The sequence below is a fragment of the Eumetopias jubatus genome, unplaced genomic scaffold (genome assembly GCF_037043125.1).
Source record: "Eumetopias jubatus isolate StellerSeaLion01/CBP00866 unplaced genomic scaffold, mEumJub1_p1.0 scaffold_6, whole genome shotgun sequence".
In the NCBI taxonomy this organism is placed as follows: Eukaryota; Metazoa; Chordata; class Mammalia; order Carnivora; family Otariidae; genus Eumetopias; species Eumetopias jubatus.
The window spans coordinates 85,700,586-85,712,889 of record NW_028274812.1 but is presented as its reverse complement, the minus strand read 5'-3'; the positions used below and the strand labels follow the sequence as shown (position 1 = coordinate 85,712,889).

General features: G+C 33.1%; 1 protein-coding gene across 2 annotated transcripts in view; it reads left to right on the top strand.

Annotated features, from left to right (window-relative positions):
* Nucleotides 1-12,304, top strand: part of FAM135A (family with sequence similarity 135 member A) — a 123,543-nt gene that overhangs the window by 19,592 nt on the left and 91,647 nt on the right. For both annotated transcript variants that reach the window (XM_088023929.1, XM_028097443.2), the window contains one exon: nucleotides 4,178-4,257. In XM_088023929.1, the coding sequence (XP_087880055.1) occupies nucleotides 4,178-4,257 (80 nt within the window). The remainder of the gene's footprint in view (nucleotides 1-4,177; nucleotides 4,258-12,304) is intronic.

Genomic DNA, 12,304 nt, shown 5'->3' with positions numbered 1-12,304 from the left:
AAAGAGAAAGAAACTATCCAAGACCTTTTACGACCTAGGCTTGGAACCAGCACATTGTCATCTCTGCCACATTGTATTGCCCAAAACAAGTTATAAGGCCAGCCCAGATTTAAGGGTAGGGAAATAAACTCCACTTTTTATTGGAAGTCACATTGCAAGATGTGTGGACACCAGGGTGGATGAAAAAAATCAGAGACTTTTAAAAATCATTCTACTACTCTAACATTTTTTATTTTTTTGTTACTAATTTCTGTGAGGTGTGTTGGAGAAACAATAGTAGGATTTAATGACTGATTCCATATGGAGGATGAGACTGAAAAAGCATTAAAAATATGTATGTAGATGTGTGAATATATGTGATATCTAAGATTACTTTGAAATGGCTCAGCAAAGAAAAAGTACAGATGAATCAGATATGATAAAAATCTTTTTGGGGTACCTGGGTGGCTCAGTCGGTTAAGTGTCTGCCTTCGGCTCAGATCATGATCCTAGAGTCCCAGGATCAAGTCCCGCATCAGGCTCCCTGCTCAGCGGGAAGCCTGCTTTGCCCTCTCCCACTCCCCCTGCTTGTGTTCCCTCTTTCGCTGTGTCTCTCTCTGTCAAATAAATAAATAAAATCTTTAAAAAAAATTCTTTTTAATTGTTGAAAATGGGTAGTGGACATATGGGTTCATTGCTCTACTTTTTGCAAATTGGGTATTTTTAATAAGAAATATAAAAACTAATGTTGAAGTTTTAAATCTTATTGACTTGTACAATATTAGTAATATTGAAATAAATAAGGAAGTTGAAGATTTGTTCATTTTGATATGCTGAGTTTGAGGTAAGATATCCAAATGGAGATAGTTCATAGTTGGAGGCTTAGAACTGGAGATAAAGATTAAGTGAATTATAATTCCATTTTATTCTATTATAGAATGTGTAATTGCTGCTTTCATTAGTTTTCTCTTAATCTACAATCTGGTTTCCCCTTCCCCAAAAAAGTTGAGGACTTTTGAATAATATTATTATGTTTCTGATCTTTTAAAAATCTAATGGTTAGAGGATCATTGTTTTTAGATACATTGCTTGACTTGTTTATTTAAGCATATTTTTGCTTTTTAATTGAGGTATAATTGACATATAATATTATATTAGCTTCAGGTGTACAACATAGTGATTTGACATTTGTCTACATTGCAAAATGATCACCACAATAAGTCTATTTACCATGTGTCACCATACAAAGTAAATACCATATTACTGACTTTATTCCCCATCTTATATGTATATCCCCATGACTTACTTATTTTTTAACTGGAAATCTGTACTTCTTGATACCCTTCACCCATTTTGCTCCCCCCAACCTTCCTCCCCTCTGACAACCATCAGTCTGTTCTCTATATCTATGAGTCTAGTTTTGTTTTGTTTTTTAGATTTCACATGTAAGTGAAATCATGCGGTATTTGTCTTTCTCTGACTTAATTCAATTAGCATAGTGCTCTCAAGGTCCATTCATGTTGTCACAAATGGCAAGATATCATTCTGTTTTATGGCTGAGTAGTATTCCATTGTATATATATCACATCTTCTTTATTCATTCATTGATCAATGGACACTTAGATGGTTTCCATATCTTAGCTGTTGTAAATAATGCTAAAATGAACATAGGGGTGCATATACCTTTTTGAATTATTTTTTTTCATGTTCTTCAAGCAGATACTCTGTAGTGGATCATATAGTAGTTCTATTTTTAATTTTTGCAGAAACCTCCATATAATTTTCCATAGTGTCTATACCAACTCATACTCCCATTGTGTGGCAGTATTCTGTGTGCACAAGGGTTCCCTTTTCTCCACATCTTCAGCACTTATCTTTTGATGTTTTGATAATAGTCATTTTAAAAGGTGTGAGGTGACATTTCATTGTAGTTTTAATTTGCATTTCCCTCATTAGTGATATTGAGCATCTTTTTATTGACTTCTTTGGAAAAATGTCTATTTAGATCTTTTGCCCATTTTTTTTTAAAGATTTTATTTATTTGAGAGGGAGAGCATATAAGCGGGAGGCAGAGGCAGAGGCAGAGGGAGGGGGAGAAGCAGACTCCCTGCTGAGCAGGGAGCCCCATGCGGGGCTCGATCCCAGGACCCCAGGATCATGACCTGAGCTAAAGGCAGAGGCTTAACTGACTGAGCCATCCAGCTGCCCCTCTTTTGCCCATTTTTTAATCAGATTGTTTGGTGGGGTTTTTTTGTTTGTTGTTTTGTTTTGTTTTTTGCTATTGAGTTTTGTATGAGTTCTTTATAATAATTTTGGATATTAACCCTTTATCAGATATATGATTTTCAAATATTTTCTCTCATTTAGTAGGTTCCTTTTCATTTTGTTGATGGTTTCCTTTGCCATGCAGAAAGTTTTTAGTTTTATGTAGTTCCAGTTGCTTATTTTTGCTTTTTGTTGCCTTTGCTTTTGGTGTCAGAGTCAAAAAAATCATCACCAAGATGTATGTCAAGGAGCTTACTGCCTGTGTTTTCTTTAATTTTACTTAATCTTTAGTTAACATTCTCAGCATGGGAAGTTGAATAGTTCCTACAAAGCTTTGTTCTCCTCTGGTTCCAAGGCTCCTGTGATTCCACTTTGATTTTTGGTTTTAGTCATCTCATGTTTTCAATCTGACCTTATCTTAATCTCAACTAATTATCTCTCTCTGTTTATGGAGTTTTGCCATGTTTCTTTAAGGCCAAATTGTGACTTTCAGGGTTATAGATTTAATTGGCTAGCCTTTCGTTCACTCCTCTTTAATTCTGACTTTGTGACCTGACCATATGTTCTCTCCAACGCTATACCTTGCTATAAGTAATAGTAGTAATATATTTATGTATTTTAATCTTTGTATTATTTACAAATTTAATATTTTTTAAAGATTTATTTATTTGAGAGAGCGAGAATGAGAGAGAGAGAGTACATGAGAGGGGGGGAGGGTCAGAGGGAGAAGCAGGCTCCTCGCTGAGCAGGGAGCCTGATGCGGGACTCGATCCCAGGACTCCAGGATCATGACCTGAGCCAAAGGCAGTCGCTTGACCAACTGAGCCACCCAGGCGCCCCAAATTTAATATTTTTAAACTACTACCTAGGAAATTATTAAATAAAAATAAATAAAATATTTAATTCCCTTGTGTATATCTAAACTCATCCTGATTTGTAATCTTGATACAGCTTTTAGTAAGCCTTTGTGTGTCTCGTGTGTGTGTGTGTGTGTGCGTGTGTGCATAGATGTGTGTATCCTCCATTACATATACATACTTGCAGTGTAATGTTGTTAAAACACAAACATAATGTTTACCTCAAGTTTTTTATTCTATGTAAACTGTTATTACTAATGACTGGTTGATTTCTATATATAGATATAAATATTATAAAATCCTGTAGAATAAATAAAGTATATAAACAAATAGCCCTGACCTTGAAAAAAATGCTGAATTCTTTAAACCAAATACATGTCTTTATTTTGTAATTTATAGTATTAAGCCAATTTTCAAAAACCATTACAACTTGTATTTTCTCAAAATTATGCTTAAGAAAAATTTATCTTTATTATGTTTTAAAAGAAAAAACTGAATAACCAAATTAGACCATGAAAATCTTAGATGCCTTACTAACTCCTCGACATTCTCTCATTTCAAGTAAGAAATACCAAATACTTTAATTTTGTTTCTCTAATTCATCTTTATACATGCTGATTTCCCTTTGGATCTTATTGCGTACTGCTGATACTTGATGTGGACCTGATGTATTGTTTTTCACCAGTAGTAAATATTATGGGAGGGACGCCTGTGTGGCTCTTTTGGTTAAGCAGCTGACTCTGGATTTTGGCTCAGGTCATGATCTTAGGGTCTTGGGATTGAGCCCTGCCTTGGCTCCTTGCTCACCACGGAGTCTGCTTGTCCATCTCCCTCTACTCCACCACTTGCACTCTCTGGTACATGTGTGCACGTGCACACTCTTTCTCTCAAGTAAATAAAATCTTTAAAATAAAGAAATAAGTCTTTAAAAATAAATAATAAATAAATAAATATTATAGGACACTGATATAAGCAGACCAAATTTATTACTTAATACATACGGATATATAGAAATTGGGGCATTGCATATTTTAAAATATATTTTGAAATGATTTTTTTGGTCTATCTTCCTTTAGTTTTTACCAGATACGTGCATCTATGAAAATTCCACCAAGAGTTCCCCACAGAGTAGAAGCTAGTTTGTTACATGCAGCAGGTAAGCGAAGGAATGTTTTTAACTTTTAAGAAAAGTCTGAAGCAACATTATAATGGCAATGATAACTTTTAATTATTTTTATTTTTTTAACTACAAATATAAGATACCAACGAGTATCATTATAATAAGAAATATATTTGAGGCCTCCATAAAACAGGCTTGATTGTGGGTTCCTTGTCTTTCTCTTAGATTTCTTATGATGAGCATATGAAAGAATGTATGTGAAATTTCCACAAAAACAAACATAAGTAGGGGTGGTGTCAGTTATATCATGTAAGATGTAATTTTTAAAAATAGACAGTAAGGGGCGCCTGGGTGGCTCAGATGGTTAAGCGTCTGCTTTCAGCTCAGGTCATGATCCCAGAGTCCTGGGATCGGGTCCCGCGTCGGGCTCCCTGCTCTTTGGGAGCCTGCTTCTCCCTCTGCTTCTCTCTCTCTCTCTCTCTGTCTCTCATGAATAAATAAATAAAATCTTTAAAAAAATAAAATAAAAATACACAGTGAATGTGGACATATAATTTGATATATTACAAAGGTGTTTTATGATAGTTTTATAGTATGCCTTTGAGAATTTTTTTTAACCACATTTTTGGTCCGGGTTAACTGCTCTAAAAAAATGCAGAAAGTAAAGTATACAGTATAAGATAGATATGTTATAGTAGCTCGGTTATTTACTTATATTCTGTGAAGAGACACCAGCATTAAAATGTTTGAACCAAAACTGGTGGTCCTGATATAATCTGAGCATTTTTTCAGCTTTCCTGATACAGTGTACTCTGTTTCATTCTATGAAGTTAGGAAATGAAATGGTTAATGAAACATTCTAGAGAGTTATCATATATGTCAAGTATGAATTATGAGTTTTGAAAACATCATAAATAATAAAATACACCTAACACTAAAGCTATGCTGAGCATAGTTCAGTCTATTTTAAAACTGAAGAAAATATTCTGGGAATTTGAAGTGTTTAGGGTTATCTTTTTAGCATCCTATGGGTACTAAAATGCTAGGTTTATAGGTTTTAATGAATTTTACATAATGGAGAGTTTATTCTATCTTCCTGAAGACTCTCAAAATGCTCAGGGAGGTTTATTGCTTATGACCAAAAATATGTACATTCTTTATTTTTTAAAAAAAAATCAGTATTTTTTTCTTGGCCTGGCATACATATTAAAGTGTAATTTATTGTCAGTTGGACTTTTGTAAGTCTACTTTCTATGGAACATAGAGGTTAAAATAATTAATATTGCAAGACAGATTTGGTCCTCCCTTTTTGAACTTCCTTAATCTAGTAGACTAAATGTCTTGCCTAGTGTATCTTCTAAAGTTGCCAGTTGAAAAAAATAGACCTTTTTTTCTGGGCTCCCTTTTTATTTTTTCAGCTTTATTGAGAAATAATTAACAAATAGAATTGTATATATTTAAAATATACAAATTATTTGTTATATATACATTATGAAATAATTACCACAATCAAGATAATTAGCATATCCATCACCTCACATAGTTCACTCTTTTGGGTGTGTGTCATGAAAACACTTAAGATCTACTCTTTGCAAATTTAAGTATACAAGATTTTATTATGTAGTCACCATGCTGTGCCTTAGAGCTTACTCATAACCGAAAGTTTACATCATTTGACCTATATCTCCCCATTTCTCTCACCCCGTAGCCCCTGGCAAGCACAATTCTGCTGTTTCTATGAAATCAACTTTTTGTTTTGTTTTGTTTTATTTTCACACGTAAGTGATTCCATGCACTATTTGTCTTTCTCTGTCTGACTTATCTCACTTAGTGTCATGCCGTCTAGGTTCATCCGTATCATTGCACATGGCAAGATTTCCATCTTTATGGCTGAATAAGATATATCTCTCTCTCCCTTCCTCCCTCCCTCCCTGCCTTCCTCTGTGTGTGTGTGTGTGTGTGTGTGTGAGCAAGAGATTGAGAGAGAGAAAGAGAGAGACACACCACATTTTCTTAATAAACTCATCTGCTGACAGATACTTAGGTTATTTCCATATCTTGGATATTGTGAATAATGCTGCAGTGAACATGGTAGTGCAGATTTCTTTTCAAGATACTCACTTCATTTCTTTCAAACATATACCCATGAGCTAGATCATTATGGTAGTTGTAACTTTAATTTCTTGAGGAACCTCCATACAGTTTTCTATAGTGGCTGCACCAATTTTCACTCCCACCAACAGTCACAAGCGTTCCCTTTTCTCCATGCCTTCACCAGTACTTGTTATATTTTGACATTTTGAAAATAGCAGTTCTAACAGGTATAAGCAAATATCTCTTTGTGTGTGTGTGTGTGTGTGTGTGGTGTTTTAAGATTTATTTATTTATTTATTTATTTATTTGAGAGAGAGTGCACCCATGCATGGAGCGAGCCCAGGGAGGGATATAGGGAGAAGGAGAGAGAGAATCTCAAGCAGACTCCCCGCTGAGCTTAGAGCAGGACTCTGGGCTCAATCTCCACAACCCTGAGATCATTATCTGAGCCGAAATCAAGAGCTGGATGCTTAACTAATTGAGCCACCCAGGCGCCCCATCTTTGTGGTTTTGATTTACATTTTCCTTGGTGATAATGATGTTGAGCACCTTTTTATATGCACCTGTCAGTCATCTGTATATCTTCTTTAGAAAAATGTCTTCAGATCTGCCAATTTTTTAATCAGACTGTTTTTTTTGCTGTTGAGCTATATGAGTTCTTTTTTTGGATATTAATCTCCTTAGATATATATGATTTTCAAATATTTTTCCACTTTTGATAGGTTGTCTTTTAATTTTATTGATGATTTCCTTTACTCTGCAGAAGCTTTGTAGTTTGACATAATCCCGCTTGTTTATTTTTACCTTTGCTTTTGTGGTCAAATCCAAAGAATCATTTCCAAAACGAGTGTCAAGGACCTTTTCTCTTGTGTTTTCTTCTAGGAGTTTCATGGTTTTGGGTCTTAAATTTAAGTCTTTAATTCAATTTGAGTTAATTTCTGTGAGTGATATAAGATAGGGGTGTAGTTTCAATCTTTTGCATGTAGATATCTAATTTTCTCAGCACTATTAAGAGACTGTTCTTTCCCCATTATGTTTTTGGTACGTTGTCAAAGATTAGTTGATCGTGTGTATATAGGTTTATTTCTAGGCTCTATTCTCTTCCATTGGTCTGTGTACATGTTTTTATGTCATTATCATACTGTTTTGATTACTATAGCCTTTTAATAGTATTATAGCCTTGAAATCAGGAAGTGTGATGTCTCTAGCTTTGTTCATTTTTTCTTAAGATTGCTGTGGCCATTCAGAGTCTTTTGTGGTTTCATATGAATTTAGGATAATTTTTTCTATTTCTGTGAAAAATGCCATTGAAATTTTGATAAAGATTATATTGAATCCATAGATTACTTGGGGTAGTGTGGACATTTTAACAATAGTAATTCTTCCAATCTAAGAACACAGGATATCTCTCCTTTTATTTGTGTCTTCTTCAATTTCTTTCATCAGTGTCATAGTTTTTAATGTACATGTTTTTATTTCCTTGGTTAAATTTATTCCTAAGTATTTTATTATTTTCGATGCTATTGTAAATGGAATTTCTCCTGTTTTTAAATAATTGAATGGTTTTACATTTATGAAATAAACATGCACAGAACAACTACCTTTTATTTTTTATTGAAGTATAGTTGACATAATGTTATATTAGTTTCAGGTAAATAACGCAGTGATGGGATTGCTTTCTTGATTTCTCTTTTGAATAGTTCATTGTTAGTGTATAGACAAGCAACTGATTTTTGTATGTTGATTTTGTATCCTGCAACTTTACTGAATTTCTTGGTTAGTTCTAACAGCTTTTTGGTGGAGTCTTTAGATCATGTCATCTGCACACAGATAATTTTACTTCTTCTTTTCCTATTTGGATGCCTAAAATTTCATTTTATTGCCAAATTGCTGTTGCTAGGACTTCCAGTACTATGTTGAATAGAAGTGGTGAGAGTGGGTGCCCTTGTTTCTAACTTTAAGAGGAAAGATTTTAACTTTCCACCATTGGGTATGATGTTAGCTGTGGGCTTGTCCTATACAGCCTTTATTATGTTGAGGTACATTTCTTCTATACGTACTTTATTGAAGTTTTTATCATGAAAATATGTTGAATTTGGTCAAATGCTTTTTCTGCATCTACTGAAATGATTATATGAATTTTATTCTTCATTCTGTTAATATGGTATATCATGTTTATTTGCATATGTCAAATTATCCTGCATCCCAGGGATAAATCTCTTGGCCATACTAAATGATCCCTTTAAAGTACTCTTGAATTTGGTCTTTTAGTATTTTTTTGAGGTTTTTGCATCAGTGTTCCAGGGGTAGTAGCCAGTATTTCTTCTTTTCTTGTAGTGTATTTGTCTGGCTTCCGTATCAGGGTAGTGCTGGCCTTTTAAAATGAGTTTGAAAATGTTCCTTCCTGATCAATTTTTGGAAAAATTTGAGAAGGATTAGTATTCTTTCATCTCTAAGTGTTTGGTAGAATTCACCAGTGAAGTCATCTGGTCTTGGGTTTTTATTTGTTGGGAGATTTTTGATTACTGATTCAGTCTCTTATTGGTCTGTTCAGATTTTGTTTCTTCATGATTTAATCTTGGTAAGTTATGTTTCTAGAAATTTATCTATTTCTAGTGTATTTAATTTGTTGGCATTAATTGTTCTTATCCTTTGTATTTTTGTGGTATTAGTTGTAGTGTCTTTCATTTATAATTATATTTATTTGAATCATTTTTTTCATATTCTAGCTAAAGGTTTGTTGATTTTGTTTATCTTTTCAAAAAACCATCACTTAGTTTCATAGATCTTTTCTATTGTCTTTCTAGTCTCTATTTCATTTATTTCCACTCTGATCTTTGTTATTCCCTTCCTTCTGCTAACTTTGGGCTTAGTTTATTCTTCTAGTACCTTGAGACGTAAGGGTAAGTTGTTTGAGATCTTTCTAGATTATTTGTATGACAGAAATATTACATGTAATTAATGCCATTTACAGAGTAATGTTATTTTAAAATTATGACAAATAGTATTTCAGAAATACCCAAATAGATTACTTTCTTTTTAAGTGCTTTTTCCTGGACACTGTGATTTCAGTTTGTTTTTAATTAGTTGTAAATCCAGATTTAGTCATTGTTGCTATTTCAGCTTCTAATACTATTAACTTTGTATTGACTGTAAAGTGTCCATTGTCTGATAATTTACCAGTGTGTGGAAGGGAAGTATCTTTTAAAAATAGTTTATAGCAGACACCAGTCTTTAAAAGAGAAGCCTGGGTTTGAAAAGCAATAAAATTCCATAATACATGATTTTTAGTTTGTATGTGAAAACATTATTTATGTGTGTATTTTTATAGCATTATACAAGAATGTTTTTAAGAGGCCGCATAGTTTTTCAGTTAATTATACAGCCAAAATGGAAAGCACAAGAACTGGATTTTGAACAGAAGAAGAAAAATATAATTTCTTTCATACTTTTTCAAATCAGCAAACTTTTGTCTGTCATGTCTAAAATGTAATACCTAATATAATTTCTGAAGATCTTTTTTTATCTTAATATTGTGTCAGTGTATTTTATTTTTCTCTAATTTAGAATATCTTGTTTTTCTTGTTTATAGTATACACTGATATGTATGGATTTTTACAAATGACCCTTAACAGATTATGAGATATGCTACTTTCCCCACCCCAGTACCATTCCCAGCATGATTATCTTTTATATGTGTGTAGCGTTCCATAGGTTCTTGTTTCATCCTCTGAACATCTCTATGATAATGTAAATCTGGTATTTCAGTTGTGTTTCCTGCCAGTGTACCCCATAATAGCCTATCATGTTAAATGTTTTAAGTTCATATGAAAATTATAGAGGACAATGGTTGATGGAGTTGGTGACTTATTAAGGCTCACAGGTATGGTACATCCAAAATAATGTTCTCATGCCCAGATGAGTTTTTCCTCACCAGCAATCTTGAAAAAGAGAGAGAGAGAGAGAGCAAGAGAGCGCACTAGCTCATACATGCAAAGAAGGCAGCAAATTTATTCCAGTCTTAGAGGTACTGATTCGGTTCTCTTTTTATGTCCTTCTTCCTTCAAGTTTGTTTCATTTTAAAATAGTATTTAAGAGTTCCCAGAGTATGTATCTTTTTAATATTAGTACATTTGTTAGGAAAAGTTATCCGTCCCAAAATTTTCTGCTTCCAAAAGTTACTCCTATGAATTTGGCTGGCTTCATTTTAATACATATCATTGATTTCTAGACTCATCCTTGATAACATAAATATATTCATATTGGGGGAGTTTTTCTTTATCCTGTATGTTCTCTTTTTACCTCTGTTTCTTAAAAATTCACTCTTTTAGGGGCTTGGATTTTCTCTATTACATATCCTATTTTTCTTGTTTGATTTGTACTATCACCTCAAGATCTTTTCAGTACTGTATTTTACCATAATTCCTACACTTTATGTATATTTCTGAAAACCTTGTATAAGAAGAAAGTAATGATTTTGTCTGTGAGTTGCAGAAAGGCAGGTTAGATGTGGTAGGAATTAGATGGTATTATACAGCTTATTGCAACACATTTAAATTATTTCCAGCATGAAATTGTGCTGACAGTGAGGGGTTTGGGTCAGGAAGTAGCTGTCATCTACAATAGCATCAGTCATAAAAGACAATGAGTATTTATAGGGCTGTTGAAAATTAATTAATAAGAAAATATTCACAGACTTCAACAACAAAGAAGTCATTGCTTGTTCTAAGAAACTGGCCCCAGTTTGAAATGTTAGAGCACTATGTACAATTTTGATAAAAAGTTCAAATAACAACTCCCCATTTCTAATAATGATAGTATTTTTTAAAAGAAACATATATTGTTTCATTTGCTTTTTAATTTCCACCCATCCCTTTTTTCTGAAAAAATAATTTTACAAAAGTAATATAAATAGTTAAAAAATCTATTAGTCCAGAAAGATTTGTAGTGAAAACAAAGTTACTTTTTTAGATGCATCCACTTTTAACTGTTTCTCTAGTACTAATCTTTTCCTTTATACAGACATTTTCACTTCCTGGTATGATGAATGCAACTGAATCATAAACTATTTCCTCCCTCCCTTCTCCTTACTTTTTAAGAGATACCATTATTCCCATATCTTTCTTTGACTTTGAAGTTACTGTTAAATAATATATTGTTTAAACTTCCATTTCCTATTTTAGCCAATATGACAGACCCTATTTTGTAATATAAGGATATAAGCAATTTTGCCTCTTTTTTCAAATTTTCTCTTTTCCTCCACTTTTCAACCTGTTAGGTATATCCTTTCTTTTATAATATCAAGGTTGCTAACATTCAAATTCTGTTTTGTAACTGTAGTTAAATCTTAATGTGCTCTGTCTCTGGGTTGATTGCAAATGTCAAAAATAAGTAAATAGCATTTTCATTTTTATGGTAACACGAGAGGGAAAGTGTTTATAAAATTGAAATGACTATCCAACATAAAAAAGGAAGATCTTAATTAAGTTTCTGGCAAGACAAGACAAATCTAGTTACCATTGTGGTATTGATCTGGGTCACCTGTGATTTAGAGATAGCCATGGGTATGTCTTGGGTATTTTAAAAGCTTGTATATTCAGAGATACAGCTCTGTTGGAGTTAACAGAGTAGTGACTTGGAATCAGGATACCAGCTTCCTTTTATGTTCCCTTGGAAAACTCACTTAACCTCTCTGAGCTTCAGTTTCTCATCTGGGAAGTGTGTTGCCTGCTTTACAAAGTGGTTGTATGTTAAATAAGTGGAAGTTCTCCGCAAACTGTAAAGGGCTGTATACGTGTAAAATATTATTATTTTACTTCTCATGATATGAGAAAGAATGAGAAGCAATCACATTTTGTCTCATTTACTATACTATTTGTGAACCATTTAATGTAAAGAGCTGAAAGTTATGATAAAGTTAATTTGATGTTTTCCTGTGATTATATAATTGTACAGCATAGTAAGTACATAGGATAACATCTCATGTTAA